This window comes from Manis pentadactyla, chromosome 5, assembly GCF_030020395.1.
Source record: "Manis pentadactyla isolate mManPen7 chromosome 5, mManPen7.hap1, whole genome shotgun sequence".
NCBI lineage: Eukaryota > Metazoa > Chordata > Mammalia > Pholidota > Manidae > Manis > Manis pentadactyla.
In genome coordinates, this window is record NC_080023.1 from 31,067,742 (window position 1) to 31,087,278 (window position 19,537).

Here is a 19,537-nt window from a genome sequence, read left to right on the forward strand (position 1 = left end):
TACATATGGTTTCAGAAAAAGACAAGGTGTTTAAATAATATGTTATTTAATTTCCCAGTATTCAGTAAGGTCCCTCAGCTACAGAGAAGGTGATAAAAAGGAAGAGCAAGGGAATAAATTGGGGAAAATCAGGACAGATTAAGGCAAAAGCAGGTGGTGCTGGACTCAATAAATAAAGTCTTGTGATTGTATCCACAGGTTTCTTGCTTTGGATGTTTCCACTCCATTCTCACTGCTGAGACCCTGGTATACCTCTCATTGCTTCAAAAATAGTATGAACAAAAAGTATTTTAACTGATTTTGTTCCCTGCTTACCCCCAAGAGGTTGCAAGTCTTTGAGGAAGAGACTAGATCTCATTTATTTCTAAGTCCCCAGAGCCTGGAAGAATGTTTGACATTTAGTGGGGTTTAGTTTGTTAAGCAGAACTGCCTACACCATCACCCTACTCGAGTTTTTCTACACAAGATCCCATGAGTAATCTTGCTTAAATGTCATGCTGTTCAGTTCCATTGCTTGAAAGCTTTCAGTGGCTTTCCTGCTGCCTCTAGGATCCCACTTTAATATGACCTGGCTGTCTCTTCAACTTCATCTCCCACTCTTCTCAACATAAGCACTCCATGTTAGTCAAGCCATTCTTAGCCCGTCCTTGGAGCGCATCTCGCTGAAGGTTCATTCCTGCCTTTAAAATCTCATTCGCTATGTCTATTTCAGTTCTTCCATCAGAAATACCCTTTTTTCCTCCACTCTTTTTTTCAATATCCAGCTCAAGGCCTAGTTTTTCCAAGAACTCATTAATTGTTCCCAAATAACCCACCTTCTACTCCCTGAATTGTTATAAATCTGCCCCATCTAGTCCTCTCTGGTACCCTGAGCCAGGAGTGAAGTTGGTTAGAGGAGGGATCTCCAAAGTAGGGGCCACTTGACTCACCTGGATGCTTGGGATACATCCATTTTTCATTTTCATGCAGCTGCTCAATTTAATTATCATTCTTAAGAATGTATTCTGTAGCTAGCTTCTTGAGTGGGTACCTAACATTTATCTCATTTCATCTTAGTCACCAAAGTTCATAAACCTGTTCCTTTTTCTTCACCTTTAACATCCAGTAAATCTCAAAGACCTGCTATTGTCCCTCCCTAACTATTTCTTCAGTCTGCCATTTGCTCAAGTCTATATTACTGTCATCTCCACTATCTCCACAGAGATGCCACTGGTCTGCTGCCCTTCATCTCTTCCTTCTTTCCAACATCTCAGCCCTCCTCTACCCACCATACCCGCCCAGTCCGTCTCCCACAGTATTACATATTTCTGAAATGCAAAGGTGACTCTCATCTCCTAGAGACAGTCTGCACTTCTTTAGCAGCACGAAAGGCTCTCTTTTCCACCCCTGTCTACCGCTGAGGTCTTACCTGGCACCTTTCCCACAGGCAGCCTATTTGAGCCTTTCTTAATTACATTCAGTTCCCCAAACTCATTCTTCCTTTTCCCTGAGTCTTCATACCCACTGTGCCCTCTGTGTAGGCTGCTCTTAAATTGTCCCCCAAGCAAGTGACTGAAAAAACTTCTACTCATTCTTCAAGAAACAGTGAACTTCCTTCTTTTAAAATTCCATAGTGCTTTATTCCTAATCTTTAATAGCATTTGTCATGACGTTTTTTAAATTGCCTTGAAAATGCACCTCCCCACTAACTGAGAGCTCTTAGAGGTCAGAAATCATATTATTTATATCTTTATATCACCAGCATTTTTAAAGTACCTGGCTCATACTATATACATAATAAATGTTGGTTGGTTGAAGTGAATTGACCGATTAAGTGAATAAGATCTACAAATTGAGAGTCTAGACCAGTGCTTTGCAAAAGTATACTGTGAGTCACAGATGCAAACCACAAATGTAGTTTAAAATTTTCTACTGACAATGCTTTTAAAAAGTGAAGGGAATCGGGTAAAATTTATCTTAGTAAGATATTATATATAGTCATTTTAACCAAAACATTATCACTTCAACATGTAATCAATTAAAAATTAATAAGGTATTTAACATTCTTTTTTCATACTAAGTCTTCAAAGTCCAGTGTATGTTGTACACTCATAACACATCCCAATCTGGACTGGCCACAGTTCAGGTGCTCGACTCCCATATGTGACCAGAGGCTCAGGTGCTGGACTGTGCAGCCCTAGAGGGGAGTGGTGTAAAGTTGCGGACACAGGAGCTGCAATGGGAAGGGAAATTTATTTGTACGTGTGAAAAATTCCAGATGATTAAGAGAATCATTTCACTTGTCAAATTAGTAACTGTTTCTCTTATTTGCTCACTTTTGTACATTGCATTAATAAGGTCCATAACCTGAAGTAGTTATGCAACTTTCAGGAATCAGGACTGAATAATAGTATGTATGAGGCAACAGACTAAAACTGAGAGCCAGCAGTTCATTTGCCTGCTGTCTTAAGGCTTACACTGAAATGGAGAGAGGCAGGTGATGGATGCTTATTTCCTGATATTAGTGAACAGCCTTGTCTTGATGGGTGCCATTTGTTACCTTCTTGCAACCTTACTGCATATAGCTTTTAAAAAGATTTCCCCCATATGCCCTTGCAATGAAGTATAGTAACTTGATCTCAGAGGAGGAACTCCCCAGTGCTGGTGCCAGCTCTCTTCCTTCTCTCTGACAGACAAGTGTCGGGGGCCTAGGTGTGTAGGAGGTGTGAGGATGGAAGCTGCAGCTCCTGCCAGCAGGGAGAGCTTGCCGTGCCTGCTTCCTGCCTCACGATGACATTGTGATGCCACATGAAGGCGCCAAAGGGACGGATGCTCATCCTTGGCAAAGGTGCCCGCTGAGCCCTTTGATCTGGAATTTGTCCTTCTTTTCTTGGCTTGAGGTTCCATCTCCGTGTTTCCTTCAGCAGCACAGGTCCACACCTGTCCACCTGGCTTTTTGTCTCTAGACCCCCAGTTAGAGAGTCATCGTCTCCCTAAGCTGGTGCTTATGTGAGTTATCCCATCAGCATCTCCAGCTCTGCCCCCTCCACAGGCACATGAAGACAGTCCTGGTCTTGAACATTAATCCCGTATCTGAAACAGAGCCCATCCTCCTCCTCTCAGTTCCCAGTTTCTCAATCACTGCTGTTAGGGGTTGAATTTGTTCTCCTTGGTTCTTATCCCCACCGGAGCAAAGAATTGAAAGGCAGAAACACAAGAGCAAAGCAGAGGGAAAGTTTTTTTCAGTATACTCCAATATGAACGGGCCAGAATCAAGGTAGACAGAGGCCCCGAACTTTTAGAGGAGGGTCTATTTATCATGACCTAGCTGGACAGCACTTCTTTGATTGATAGAGTGAGGTCATTTGATTGACAGCTCTAGTTATACACCCATTCTTCTTGGAGTGCACATCTTTTCCCAAAATGCACACAGAAAAGCCCATGGCTGGGGTAGGGGAGGGGACCACAATTTTATTTTAATGAGATTATGATGAGGTGTGGTTTGGGCGTTCTTAATTTTATTTGCACCCACGTTGGGGTCAAGTTGGGACTGGTTTGGCCTGGTAGCAAAAGGCAAGAAGTTATCTCCCTGCAAAGCCTTTGTTGTCTTCACGTGTGTCTTGCCAATGGCTTTCAGCCCTGGGCAAGTTCACTATGGATTCAAAGAGACTGAAAAATGACAGTGGAACATTCTTGGAGTGAAAGGATTTATACCCAACTTTATTCCCACGGTGGCAGGTCAATTACTAGAATCCCGTCCACTCAGAGCAAGTTACATGCAGCAAGCCGATCTCTGCCTCTGGGCCTCTCTGGCCCTGCAGCCATCTCAGTCTCTGTCCTTGGCACTGCCACCACTCCAGTCTCATCTCTGCTCTCGTGCAGCCCTTGCAGCCATGCCACTGTGTCACCCAGAGCACTGGGCGGAGCTCTTTTTATACAGTCAGTAACAACATATTGCCCACACGTGTGTAGTGAGCCAGCCAACCAGGGCCTGGTGAGAATCCTGGCCATAAGAACCTTCACTTTATCCACAATGTGGGACCCCCTACCTGGCAGAGTTTGGGCTGTTTTTTCCTTGAACCTCATCTTCCCCTTCCCCAGCAGCTCATGTCTGTCTTTCTACCAAACACTACTATTTCATAGTCTTCCGATTTTAAAGGCTTGGCTTATAGTCCATTCTTCACCCTTTCTGACCTAGATCCAAACTGCCACTGTTCCCATTGATTCTCCTGCCACAGTGTTTCTTACAAGTTTGCCTTTTATTTCCATTTCACAAGGCTCTGTCTTTACTCAGGCTTCCATTTGTTAATAGCTGAATGACTATGGGAACATTTTCTGATCTGTCCCTATCCTGAGTGTTTTGTGTTCTGGTCCAGATTATCCACAGCTGCTCAAATAATCATCTTTGAGCAGTATTTACCAGATTTCATTCATTCTACAATGCATGTTTTTTAAGCATTTTTACATCTCAGAAAGCAAGATTTCTCCTACAGATAAATGTGTCACAGTGTAATTGGAAGTACATTTCTTTTTTAGTGGAATGTACAATATTTGGGCAGCCTACAACTGACATTTTGGATTTAATAAAATGCAGCACATTATGCCATTTATGGAATATAATGAAAACAAGATAAGTGTTTCTGTTAGACTCAGATTCAAATTCAGGATCTACAAATTACCAGTTCTGTGGCTCTGGATAAATTGCTTGATCAATTTATTGGGGTCAGTTGCTTTGACACATAATTGACCATTCTGTGAAATGAATGTGATAGTGCTTATTTTCCAAGATAGTTATGAGAGTTCAATGAGCTAAACAAAGTCCCTGGCACATGTAAGTCACTCAACCAATGTTAATTTCTGTCTTTCACTTTTTTAAGTCTTTCTCCTGATCAAAAATCTAGTGTAATGAAATTATTCTCATGTATTTTTCTTTTGCTCTTCTGAGTACAGCAAAAGACCTTTGGCCAAAGGCATCTGTGAGAGGTGCTTAGTGTCTATTGCAGAAGAAATATGAATGGGAAGTATATTCAGGAATATTGTCTTGAATTATAATCATAATACAAGAAGGATTATGCATCAAGACAAAAACTGTTATCTTGAGAATTAGAAGAATTAACTAAATTCTTTTAATCACTTCTTGAGCATCAACCAGTACCATAGAACTCTAGCCTTGGAAATCTAATATGTAGAGAAAATGGCCCAGTTTGTCAGTATGGCAGAGCTGGGACCTACCCCATGTGATCTCTAGGAGAATGGTGGAAGGAAAGAGAGAGGCACAGTTCAGTAGACATGCTTCCCCATTTCCTTCCTCTGAGTTCTGCTTTAGAAAAGGGGAAGTGGGTTAGATAAGTAAAAACAAGTGGGTGGATAGATAATACTCAGGACAACTTGCTTCTGCTCTCTACTTAGGACTCTGGAAAGAGATTGCCCTACAACGATCATCCTCCTGCCACCCCCAGCCAACAAAATCTGGGCACAGCCGCATCTTGGTCATAGAGCTCAGAGACCCTGAGGTTTAACTTCCCCAAGGTGCCCCCAGTTACTGTGGGCCATCCATATGCTGAGTTCAGAGCCGCTGCTGGCCTCCCTATCAGAGAGAGGTGACCACACAAAGGGCCTGGGGTGAACAAATTGGATGGGTCATGGGCCCCAAGGCTTGGATTTCTCATCTGCAGCAGGGCAGGTTGGCCAGCCTGAGAGGAAGAGACAAGTCCGTGAGTTACAGCCACCCCAAGACAAGCCTTGATGCCAGCAACCAGGCAGATGGTGGGCATCACCTGGAACTATGCTCAAGAACTTCATTTCTCCCCTAGAAGTAAGGTCACCCAGATGCTGTTTTAGGGAAAGGAAGAGAGCTAGTGGGAAGCCAAGATTTTTGAAAGACTTGGCATCTTCATCCAAGAGAGAATAAGCACTTTATAAAGAGCCCTTAAAACATAAGTTCAAACTGAGGTTTAAATGGGATAGAACTGCATTTTCCTGCTAACCTGAGGATGGAGACTTGGGCAGGAAGCCCAAACTAAGTTTAGACAAAATAAAGAATCTTCTTTTTGCACACCAAAATTGTAGGTTAAGTCAAATTATGTGAATCTCGTTTTAGCTTGACCTTATTACGAATAACTGAATTACTTGGTCTGACACTGAATGTCCGTCAACTGCTGTGTCCTCCTCCTTTTCTTACACCGCTTCTTTCTTGTCCCACTGCTGCCCCCTGTTCTATAAAGTCCAGTCCCCTCTGTGCAATTTTCCTCCCAACTGTCTGCATACCGAGAATCTCAGAATGCCTTTGGTCTCTTGAATTGCCAGAATACCTCGTTGGCTTTATAACGGACAGATATGATGCACCTAGTCTTTTCTCCATGTTGTTGACTAATCATGCCTTTTTTTCACTTTCTATTAACCAGATGTATGCTTCTTTCTCAAGTGAAATGCATATCCCGTCATTGAATCACACATCATTTCCCTCAGGCCAGCACTTCAGTTTGTCCAGCTCATTTCACATTTCAGTTCCATCTATCAAAGCCTGGACAGGTCTTGCCAAGTTGATATTCTGTTAAGAGTATTATAAACATGTTCCATCATCCTTCTCCCATCCATCAGCCAGCTTCTACAAAGGAAGAAGGAACATGAATAAAGGTGATAAAAGGGAAAGGGAGCATTTTGTCATAACCGACCTTCACTGCTTCAGTTTAACTGTTGCTATTTGGCTCACCATATCAGCAGCATGGACTAGTGCAGCTGGAAGTCATACCTGACTTCCCAAGACCATACAGTTTGCTCCTCCTTTACTTTGTGTGCACAGAAAAATCTTCTAATATTTCTCCTAAGTATAGAGCAGTGGCATTGTGCAGAGCTCCAGAATTTACTGAAGAAGCTCTACCTTGCTGAACATTTAATTCTGCAAAATCATGGCTGTCTGATTACCCTGATACTGGAAATCCCCCAAGAAGCTTAGTCCTTCAATAAGCAGAATGAGAGATCCGCATTTGTTGGTGACTTTTAAGTATCCCAAGTAGGTACAATCACCACGAAGCCTTTCTCAAATTAGGAACACAGGATAGCTATTTCTTTCCATCCTCATTTTTCACTTCTCATCAGAGGGATAGGAGACCTTTTAACAAGACTTTGCACTGATTTAAGGGTTCTGTTCTGTTGATAATTAGTCACAAACCATTGAAAAAGTAACTTACACTCAGTTTTCTTACCAGTAAAGCAAAGTGTTTCTTCTAGCTTTCTTTCAGTTCCCAGAATCATGATACCATGACTTTATCATCTCTGTATAGGCAGGGTGTGTCATATTTCTGTCTTCATGTTCTGTCTAGGAGTCTTTTTTGGTGCTCTCTGAAGAACAATCTCTTGTGCGTGTGTCCTTCAAGCCCAGACTCCTGTGTTACCTCCTCACTGATGTCTGCCCAAATCTCAGGGGCGGACTACTGTGCTTGGCCTCAGTGGCTTCATCTGGTCTCCTTCATTTACTCACAGTTCCTTGGCGAGCCTCTGCTCTGCACCATGTGGAGTTCTGGGTGCAGCGGACACCACAGAGTGTTGAAAACAAGCATAGCCCCTGCCCTCATGATGTCTACACTCTCACAGAGAAGACAATCATAAACAACGGGGACCAGGATGACGCTTTGCTGCAAAGGAAATGCAGGGCGCTCTGGGTGTGCATGACCAAGGCCTCATTGAACATAGAGGCATCAGGAAGGCCTGCTGAGGAACTAATGTCTAAGCTGAATCCTGAAGGATAGGTAGATGCAGATGGCCAGGTTAAAAATATTTCAGGCAGAAGGAACATATTTTCATAAGCAAATTTGGGGAGGAAATTTAACATTATGTAGTACTCACTACCTGCCAGGCACTTATTATTAAGTGCTGTGTATGTATTAACTTGCTTAATCCTTGCTATGATAATAGGAGGTAAATTCCATGTTCTCCATTTTATTAGATGAGTACACTTAGAAATACAGAAGTAAATAACTGCTAAAGACCCCATAGCTAATAAGTGGCAGTGAGGATTTGAACCAAGGCTGTTAATCACTGCACCAAAAGGCCTCTTCTGTTTGCACATTCATGAACATTTACATAGATGTGTATAGGTATTTAAATAGAAGTATATATGTAGATACATATGCATGTACAAACGTGTATTTCAATATATACATAAACATGCATGGTGTACAAACACATGGGTGAAGTGTATAGCTGGAACATAAATAGTGAGGGAGAACACAGTATGAAATAAGGTTGGAGAGCTAGGCAGAGACTAGATCATGGAAGATCTCATAAATCAGGTCATAGATTGTAGATACTATATTCAGGGGATGGAAAGCACGAAAACGTTAACAGCCCAGGTTCAAATCCCATCTCTAATATGTGCGCCTGTGTAACTTGGAGTAAGTTACTTCTCTAAGCCTCAGCTTTTTCATCTGTAAAACAGGGATGTTTTTGTCTACTTCGTAAGTTTAAGGAGTAAATAAATTACTCTTACGTAGTATCTGGTAGAGTAAAAGGAAATCTTAGCTATGGTGATCAGACTTAATTTTAAAAAGGTCCCTCTGCCTGTGGGGTAGTGAATGGATTAGAAGAAGCAAGACTGGGAGCAAGGAGATGAGGAGGGAGTCACAGTGTAATACAAGCAAGGGACACTCTGAGGTCACTCCAGCGCAGTGGTGGTTGGAATCCCAGTGACAGGAACAGAGCCGACTTTGGGCTTTTTACTGGGGCACATACTTTGTTTGGGGTCAGATGCCCTGCTGCTGGGGGAAGCTGGTACCCAGTTGCAGCCTGGCTGAGGTTCTTTTACAGAGTGAGCTTCTCCAGCTGACACTCCACACAGATGCTCAGTGGCTTCCGGCTTTGCAGCTCCTTGCCTGCCTCCAGTACCCCTGGTACTTTCCCTCTGTCTCCATGTTCATCAAGCTTAAGTAGTCAGAGGTCCTGCCTTAGTTCATGGTTTAGTTGTTCCTTACCATCACATTGTAACTGTTAGGGCTGTCCAGAGGCTAAATCTCCCAAGACACAGAGACATTATTTCTCAGCAGCTGGTTGTCTTCATGAGGCTTTGGGTGAAGTGTCATCCTACCTTGTACTGTTGGACCCTTTTTCTTACTGGTCGTTCTGTATGACTACTGGGGCCAGCCAGGCATGCTGTGCTTGATTTAAGACCAGATTTTCCCAGAAATGTCTATCTTTATCATGCTTCCCTATATCTTAGTCATGCAACTCATGGCCAAGAGACTAATTGCAGGTCACTAAAAGTCAGTATTTGCAATAGTCCTAGTAAAATTGTAGCCATGGACAATGTGGGCCTGAAGAGTAGGTGGTGGTGTTTTCTTGTATCCTATGAAACTTTCTGGGGAAAGTCACTTAACCAAAGCAAGAATTAGCATAGCTATAAACCTTAACTCACTGCTGGTAAATATATCTGACAAACCTAGTCTGAGGTTTCAGACTCCTCCCTGCTTACCTTCTCCTGTGAGAGAACATTCTGGTAAAAAGACACAACTGCTAAAACAAATTCAAATGAGTACTGTCTTGATCTCTGTATGGACCTTGAAAGTCATATCCATAGCACAACAATGTCCCTATTCAAAACTTTCTGAACCTACTCAGTGTTCTTTTGAATATTTTTCATGGTGGTAGATGTTAAACCCTTTAAGAATAGGTCTGATTTTTGAAAAGAGCTAAAGGTCTTTTCAAAGCCATGTCTTGTAAAGGTAAAGGCCAACAAGGCTGGTGAAATGCCATTTTTAATAAAAACAAACTCCAACTATAAAGTGACAAGTGTTTTTTCAATACAAAATGAGATAATTCCTACAGAGGAAATGCCCCCAGGCAATGACAGAATCATTGAAATGAAAATGCAGCCTCCTATTGTAATACCTTTGAGAAAAAGCCTTCACTTCAGTATTGTATTTATTCAAAAACAAAATCATATTGTCTCTGTAGTTACAGTTACAATTTTTGCTTTGCATTCAGAAAGTGTCATATGACATGAGAAAATTGAGAAGGAAAATATTTTGGAATATATTTAAATTTAAAGTTTCTCTGAAGAAATGATACAGTGAAGCCATTATGAACTCAAATTTAACTTTGTTTTGAGTAAAGCATGAGTTTAGTATTTGTTTCTTACAGGTTACTTTATTGTTTGTCTGGTAATCTTGGTATTTAAATGATTGTGTCTGGTTTCAAGTGGTAAAATTTGTTAGGGCTTTTATTTGCTGGCTTCTTGTTTTCAGACCAATTTGGCCCATTATCATAAACATGATAAATTAGCTACCCTAAGAATATATTAAACCAAGTTAGATGGCTTTAAGTAAAAAAAAGATAAAATCAAATTACTTTCCTGAGTTTTTATAGTTAACGATGGGATAAATAAAGGCACAAAACATGTGCTGTCAACAAGTTAGTATTCCAATAAATAGCAAATTAGATTCCAGTGTCTGCAGTGCCTGGACATTAGGCTAAAAGCTAAACTTAATTTTTTTAAGTATATAATAAATCTTGTCTCCTTGAGAGCTTAGGGTTTTAGCTGCTCTTTGCCAGTTATTGATCATGCAGATAAAAGCATATCTGTTTACCCAAAATGGTGTTTTCTGTTACATAAGTTAGATGTTTCATTTCTTTATTTCCTCCCTGTCTTCTTGGTTGCTTGATTTTATCTTTTTTCATTTTCTGCCCATAAAGACAGGTGCGAAAGAACAATTTATGGTAGAAAAGCTGAAAACAGGAGAATATTTAAACAAAACTATTGAAGTAAGGAGACATGGAGTTATGAAGGCCTGGAGGAGGGCAGTGGTGTCCAAACTTTAAGGAAACAATAGATGCAAAAACAATTACAAAAGACTCCCAGAGACGGCAAATCATGTGACACTTAGGCTAACTTTATTATTTGACTTTAACCTTGTTCATCTTGTCCACATATATTTAATTCTCATTGTTCAGCTTAGTATACCAGGTATTTGATTTAAACATACATTGTTCTTGCTAAAGGATGTAAAACCTGTAGAAAATCACAATGCAGACTGCATGTGCTAAGTGTCATTGAGATATAATTCAATTCACATACCATAAAATTTGTCCATTTAAAGTGTACAATTCACTGGGGTTTTTTTTTTCATATTCACAGTTGTATAAGCATTACCAAAATCAACTGTAGAAGATTTTCATCACCCCAAAAAGAAACCCTGTGCCCTTCTGCTGTTTCTAATTGCCCTATTCCCCTCCTCACTGCCATAGCCAATCACTAATTTGGGTTTTGTATCTGGCGTATTACAGACATTTTTTTTTAATGGTATCATAGGACAGGTGGTCTTTTGTGACTGGATTCTTACTAGGATAATATTTTCAAAGTTCATCCATGTTGTAGCATGTACAGTATCTCATTACTTTTTATTGCTGAATAAATAGTCCATTGTATAGTTATCCCATGTTTTATTTATCCCTTGATCACTTGAGGGGCTTTGGATTGTTTCCACTTTTTGGCTATTATGAATAATGTCACTATGAACATACGTGTGCATGTTTGGACATACGTTTTTATTTTTCTTGGGTATATATGTAGGAGAATTGCAAGATCATGTGTTTAACCATTTGAGGAACTGCCACATTGTTTTCCAAACTGGCTGCACTATTTTATATTCCCCAGCAATGCATGAAGTTCCTAATTGTTCCACATCCTCAGCACTTGTTTTTATCAGTCTTTTGATAACTAATGATATTCAGCATCTTTTCATGTGTTTATTGGCAATCTATATATATTTATATATATTATGTGAAGAAATGTCTGCTCAAATCTTTTGTCCATTTTAATTGGACCTTATTTTTGAGTTGTAGGAGTTCCTTATATATTCTAGATACAAGTGCATTATTATATGAATTGCAAATATTTTCTTCCATTCTGAGAGTGCTCATTTCACTTTCTTGATAGTGTATTTTAAGCACAAGATTTTTTAATTTTGAGGAAGTTCAGTTTATTTTTTCTTTGATTACTTATTCTTTGCTGTCATATTTAGGAAACCATTGTCAAATCCAAGGTTACAAAGATTTACTCCTATGTTTTATATAAAATTAATTTTATAGTTTTAACTCATAAATTTATGACTATAATCTATTTTGAGTTAATTTTTGTGTATGGTGTAAGGTAGGGGTCAAACTTTGTTCATCTGTATGTGAATATCCAGTTGAAAAAGCTGTTCATCCCTCATTAAATTATTTTGGCATCTCTGTTGAAATCAGTTGATGACCATACATAATAAGGATTTATTTCTGGATTTTTTATTTTATTACATTGAATATCCTTATGCCAGTACCACACTGTCTTAATTATTCTGGCTTTGTAGTAAATTTGAAATCCAGAAGTGTGAGTCCTCCCATTTTGTTCTTTTACAAGAGTTTTGGTTATTCTGAATTTTATATGGTCTTTTGAGTTACCATATGGATTTTGGGATCAGATTATCAATTTCTGTGAATAAGCTGGAGGCAAGGTTTGTAGTGATAACATTGAATTTATAGATTAATCTGGGGAGTATGCCATCTTAAAAAAATTAAATCTCCCAAAGATTTCAGTTTACTCAGATCTTTAATTTCTTTCAATGGTATTTTGTAGTTTTCAGAGTATATATTTTACATTTATTAATTTTATTCCTGAGTTTTTATTCTTTTAGATGCTCTTTTAAATGTAATTGTTTCCTTAATTTATCTTAAATTATCCATTGCTGGTGTATAAATGTACAGCTGGGTTTTGCATATCAATCTTGTATCCTGTAATCTTGCTCAACTCATTAGTGCCAACAAATTTTATTGGTTTTCATAGGATTTTCAATATACAAAATCATGTTATCTATGAATAAGATAGGTCTACTATTTCCTTAGGTCCTATCTGCATGCATTTTATTTCTTTTTCTTGACTAATTGCCTGGCTGGAACCTCCAGTACAATGCTGAATACAAGTGGTGAGAGTGGATATCCTTTTCTTGTTCCTAATCTTACGGGGAAAGCTATCAGTCTTTCTTAAAGTATGATGTTAGATGTAGTTTTTTCATATATGCCCTTTATTAAGGTTAAAGAAGGTAGTTTTTTGAGTGTTTTTATCATGAAATGGTGTTAGATTTTATCAACTGTTTTTTTCTGTCTCTGTTGAAATTGATCATACAGTCTTTGTCCTTTATTCTATTGATATATAGTGTATTACATTTGTTGATTTTCTGATGCTATGCCTCATATTCCTGGGATAAATCTTACCTAGTTGTGTTGTATAATCCTTTTTATATATTGCTAGATGAGATTTTCTAGTATTTTATTGAGGTTGTTTGTTTTATATTCATGAGATGTTGCTGTATAGTTTCCTGGTGATATTTTTTTTCCTGGATTTGGTACCAGGGTCGTACTGTTTTCATACAATAAATTGGAAAGTGTTCTCTCCACTTCTAACTTTTAGAAGACTATAAAGAATCAGTATTAATTCTTCTTTAAATTTTTGGTAAAATTCACCAGTGCACCCATCTGAACCTAGAGTTTTCTTTTTGTAGATTTTTTAAAATTGCTATTTAATCTCTTATTTAATATGTCTTTACATATTCTATTTTGTCTTGCATCAGTTTATTATCTGTGACTCCCTAGGAATTTGTCCATCTCATTTAAGTAATCTAATTTATTGACATACAGTTTGTAGCATTCTCTAATAATACTTTTTATTTCTCTAAGGTCAGTAGTAATGGCCTCTTCTGTGCTCCTGATTTTAGTAATTTGAGTCTTTTTGTTTTTTGTCAAAGCAGCTAAAGTTTTTACCATTTTGTTGCTATCATCACAGAACCAACTTTTGGTTTCATTGATTTTTCTCTATTGCATTTCATTGATTTCCATGGTAATCTAATATTTCCTTCTACTTGCTTTAGCTTGCTCTTTCTTGATCTTTTTCTGTTGTTCTAAGGTAAAAAATTAGATTACTGATTTGAGATCTTTTTTAATATAGGTGTTCAGAGCTATAAATTTCCCTGTAAGTACTACTTCAGCTGCATCCTATAAATGTTGGTCTGTTTTGTCTTCATTTTCATTCATCTCAAAGTATTTTTTTAATTTCCCTTTTCATTTCTTCTTTGACTCATTCATTATTTAGAAGTGTGTTAATTTTCATGTATTTGTGAATTTCCCAAATTTCTTTCTATTATTGATTTCTAATGTCAATGCACTGTATTCAGAGAAAATACTTTATATGATTTAAATCCATTTAAGTTTATTAAGGCTCATTTTACCATGCAATGTATGTTCTATCCTGGAGAATGTTCTATGTATAACTTGGGATGAATGTATTTTCTGTTGTTGTTGGGTAGATTGTTCTATAGATATATTAGATCTAGTTGGTTTATAGTATTATTCCAGCCTCCTAGTATTGTGATCTTCTTACTAGTCATTCTTGCCATTATTGAATGTGAGAGCATCAAATCTCCAAATATTATAGTTGCATTGTCTATTTTTCCCTTCATTTCTGTCTGTTCTATGCTTCTTAGTTTTTAAGGCTCTGTTGTTAGTTGCTTATACATTGTGATTGTTACATCTTCCCAATGGATTGTTGTAAGTTGTTAGTCTTTCCTTCTAATTACACTTTATATTTTAAATTCTGATATTACTATAGCCATGTGAGCCTTCTTATGGCTGTTGTTTGCATATGTCTTTTCCATTATTTTACTTTCAACCTGTATAATCCAAAGTGTGTCTCCTATAGACTGCATAAAATTATTATCCAGTCTGACAATGTCTCTTTTGGATTGTTTAATACATTCATACTTAATGGTATTATTAAATAGTTAGATTTACATCTGCCATTTTACTTTCTTTTTCTACGTCTAGTGTTTTTTGTTCCTCTATTCCTCTTTTACATCTCTGCCTTATATTAACTGAATATTTTCTAGCATAATATTTTCCTTTAATGATCTTTCACTATATTTTTTTAGTTATTTTAAGACATAGGCATCTTACTAGAATCTACTTACAATTTATACTAAATTCCACTGAGCTATAGAAAGTGAACTATAGAACAGTTATTCCTATATAGCTCTACTCCCTTTCCTCCTTTTTTCTGCTATTATTGTAATATCTATGACATCTATATGTTACAAACCCAATGATATATTTTTATAATTATTATTTTGTTTTAATAGCCTTCATATTTACCATTTCTATTTCTCTTCACTTGCTCTAAATCAGACCTTTCCTCAGATATATCCAAAACAGTATCAGTCAAAAGGGTGGAAACCAGGCTCTGTATATGGTTGTTAGTTTGTGCATGGCACAACTAAGAGTTACCCTCATATTACAGTAGATTTGTGTTCGACAAAGTATTGACATTTGGCTGAAAATGTCTTGTTCTAATGACTTCAGTAATTTAAGTTTTGTCCAATTAAACCTTCTGTGATAGTAAAGTATTCTATATCTGTGCTTTCCAACATGGGAGTCTTGAGTACTTAAAGAAATGGATTTTCCATTGTCATTAACATACTTAATTTTAAATAACCACAGCTAGTGGCTCCCATATTGGACAGTGAAGTTACAATCTCAGCTGTCTGCTTCCTTAATATTGTGATTAAACCTTATAAGGTAGCTTAGAGGGAAGAATCCCAAAATCAGTATATTGAAAAACTCATGAACTGGGCCATGGGAATATTTTTTAAAGAAGCTATAATATCTCTTATCAGCTATCTAAAACCTCAGATGCAGGTAGACAAAGATCTGGTACATATGTACCCATGTGGAGCCATAGCCAAGAGATAAAACACATACAGAGTCCCTGGGCTCATCTTGGGGCCCAACGGGGGACCTGGCTCTGTGCTTCCATCTTACCGAACACCATGCAAACAGCCAGTAAGGAGGAGAGGTTCTTTTTTCTGCTGTTGGAAACAGGAAAGGAAAAGAAGAAATCTTCAAAGTTATCATTGGAAACATTTACCTTATGTAGATAGCAGTTGAGTAAAGGGATGAAACCCGTACTGCTCCATAGCAAATTTTTCAAACAGTGTACTGGTAAAAGTTTTTACAGACCCTTAGGATCTTCCTTCATAGTCTTTGAAGTAAGGAAATAGAAGATCTTATTATCCTCACTTCTCCATAAGGCATACCTTTTGTTGTTTTCCAATACATGTTTTTCAGATATATATTGATGAAAGCCAAACTGCTTACACATAAAACAGACATAAACAAAGTGTCTGTCCCCATGGAATAAAACATAATAGCAGAGTTTTCGGGTTTTTTTTTTTTTGAAGAAATGTAGATGTTTAGCTTCAGGTCAGTATATATTATTGCTCATTGTGGTTTTCCCTGCTCATTAAGGCATACAGTGACATTTTATGCTGTTGTTTAATTGCATCAAATGATAACCATATTCCAGCTGCTTTCAAACATTTTTTTAAGTCCTGTTATTGTTATATTGAAAGCCTGCACTGCAAAATCTCTGACATTTAACATTTCATTTTCCCTGGGCCCAAATCAACAGTATAATCATGAATGAAAGAAGAAATTACAATGTTCATCCCCAACCCATCGGATAAAAAAAAATTTTTTTTATCTCTTTAGATTGAGCTTAAAAATCATCTTCCCTCCCTAAGGGAAAACATGCGGCAAAGTGAAAAGTTACAAGTCACCTTAGTGTAACATTATGAATAAGAATAAAGCCCACAGGTACACTAAATTTTCCCACAGGTGAACTAATGCTGCCTCATCCATTGGTTCCCAGGTCATAGATCTGTACTGGGGAGTTGACGAAGATGAATGGGACAACCCTGAGCTCCAGAAGACCCGCATGAAACTCCTGGAGGATTGTTTGAAAACTTCTGCAGGTCCATGTTTTGTTGTGGGTATAAAAAAACTAATGCTTTATATTAAATTGTGGATGAATGTGAGAATTATTGCTGATTGGTGATTTTTAAGGGGCTTTTAAAATGGGAAAATGCTTGCTTTTCTGTATCTATTTAAAATTTTTTAACTTCCTTGCCCTCAGTATTTGACAATAAAACCCTCAGCTTTCCATGAGAAGCACTGCAGATTAATGATGAATAATCTGAAATGGTAATCAGGAGATGACTTGGGTTTGACAACCATTTCCAAAACACCTTGTGAATAGAAATAAGGATTATTGTGTCAGTCTACAATAATTATCCTAATTGTTCCTATTGTATAATGTATTCTATCATAGCATCTCTATTTCTTGATATTAGAACTTCTGGTTTTTTGTTTGTTTCTACACAGTGTCTGGAACATTGTTAAACCAAATATACTATGTCAAATCTGCCAATAGAATATGATGCTCTGTAGAAAAAAATTTGGTTTTGCCATGATACTCACTTAGATGCTCATTATAAGCTATATTAACAGACTTTTTAAATGGAACATTATTAGTTCATCACTGTTTTCTAAAGAATACAGTGGTAGTAAGATAAGTAGGTCCCTCTGGTAGGTGAATGTGTAAAATCACTGCCTTAATTTGGCTTAGGAACCTTATCTTGAGTCCAAACAAATCTACCAATTTGACAGGGAAGTTGCTTCTTTCAACATGGGATGTTTTGAGACTGATGGATGAGTGTTAAAATTACTAGTGAATGCTATGAAGAAAATAGTGTATCATGCAATTAAAAGCTAAATTCAGTGTATCAACAAAAGAGCTTTTAATATTTTTGTTTTGCACATCCATCTGTATTCAGTTCCCCATAGGACTAGGAAGACAGATGCAGATGATAGCAGAAATCTGATCACTTAATAGTAAAGCTCTTTACCAAGGATAGTAAAGTGCATAGAAGTTATATAATACTTTCAGTATCAGCATGAGGATAAATCATTCATTTATTCATCACCTGCTTACTGAATGCTACTTTGTGCCTGAGTCTGTTCTTTGTGCTGGGGGTGTAGTAGGTTGACCCATATGAAATGGTCATTTTGTGGGACAGTTTCTTAGGATCTAACCTTAGAATTGAACTTAAAAGATAACCCTCTATTTCCCCATGGGGCTTGCATTCTTGTGTTGGGGTAAAGGGAGAGGACAGGCAAATATCAAAGAAATAAGTAAAACAGTAAGTTAGATGGTGATAAATGCTATGGAGAAAAATACAGAAAGAAAGGAGGACAGGGAATACCAGTGAGGGGAGAGATTTGTTATTTTTAGTAAGCAATTGGAGAAGGCCTTATTGGTGAGGTGACTTCGGAGGGGAGACAGGAAGAGTGGCGGGAAAGGGATATTCCATCTCAGAGTGTTCCAGGAAAGGAGTTGGTAAAATGCCTGGTGTGTTCAGGGAACAGTAAGCAGACCAGTGTGCCTGGAAATATGAGGAAGATGGGGAAGTATGGGATTGGAGGTCATATCTTGAAGCTCTGTTGTCTTGCAAATGGCTGTGAGGGTTTTACTTTTACTTTGAATGACATGAGAAGCTAGAGAGTTGTAAGCAGAGAATGGAAGTGATCTGACATAATTTTTAAGGCCTGACAGTTTTTAAGGCTGCTGGGTGTAGGATGGAGAGAGACCCATTAGAAAGCTGGTGCAATAAGCCAGACAAGAAAAAGATATTGCAGATGTTGGGGGTGGTGGGGGTATGGGTTGTGGAAGGGCTGAAGAATGGACCTCTAACAACAGTATCCTGTGGTCTGAATAGAAGACAGAGAGCCCTGAAAGCCACATTAGATAAGGGAAGAGCTAGTGGTGGAAGAGGTATTAGGACTTTTTCCATGGGTCTTAGGGGGACAGAACTTGGACCCAGTGGATGGAAATTACAAGGAAACCAATTTCAGCACCAGGTGAACAGGTTGGAGGATATAGTTTCTCTCAGGTTTGGGGTTACATATCCCTGTTCTGACCCTGAAAAGCTCTGTGACAGTGGAGGAATTTCTTTGCTACTCTAAGTTGTAGTTTCCTTATCTGTAAAATGGAGATGATGATAATAGTTATCTATCTCGTAGGGTCAATTCTGAGGATGAATTGAAATTGTAGAGCACTTTAGAGTGACTCACAGTAAGTATTAGTTGCTATTTGTCATTGTAGTCATTGTTATTCTCTCTCCAAGCTGGCTAAAGGTGAAATCACCTGGCTCAAATCGTAATGAGTACATCACCAACAAAGTTCTCATCAAAGTAGAGAATACGAGCCACTCTGGCCAGGATGCTGTAAAAGAGATTCAAACATTGAAATGCCAGTTCAACTGGGTTCCACCATGCTTAGAAAGCCAGACCAGGGAGGTATAAAGCTCTGTGGGTGAGCACTGGGGACTCTTGATGCTGTGATCTCCATTGACCTGTCCAGATCCAGCCTCAGAAATACAGGAATGAGAGAAACATTCTCTCCCTCTTTTGTCACCCTGTAACATGTCATACCCAAACTAAACTTAGTCGTGGCCATGAGTTCTAACAGTGTGCTCGTCGGGGAAGGAATAATTTAAGAACTTTGCACATTTGTGCAGGTTTAGGGAGTAAAGGTTAACTGATAGAACATCAGTAACAGCTTCATTGAGTGTATCCCTCCTTCTACTGCCTGTTACGTGTTGAAACTCAGAGCAGCCAGGATGAAACCCTGTGGACAGAGTGG

The 19,537-nt window shown here is 38.2% G+C and overlaps 1 protein-coding gene across 1 annotated transcript in view; it reads left to right on the plus strand.

Moving 5' to 3' along the window:
• The window catches only part of NWD2 (NACHT and WD repeat domain containing 2), a 149,915-nt gene that overhangs the window by 65,299 nt on the left and 65,079 nt on the right, over positions 1 to 19,537 (plus strand). Inside the window, exon 3 of the mRNA XM_036908442.2 lies at positions 16,706 to 16,822. Coding sequence (XP_036764337.2) covers positions 16,706 to 16,822 — 117 coding nt within the window. The remainder of the gene's footprint in view (positions 1 to 16,705; positions 16,823 to 19,537) is intronic.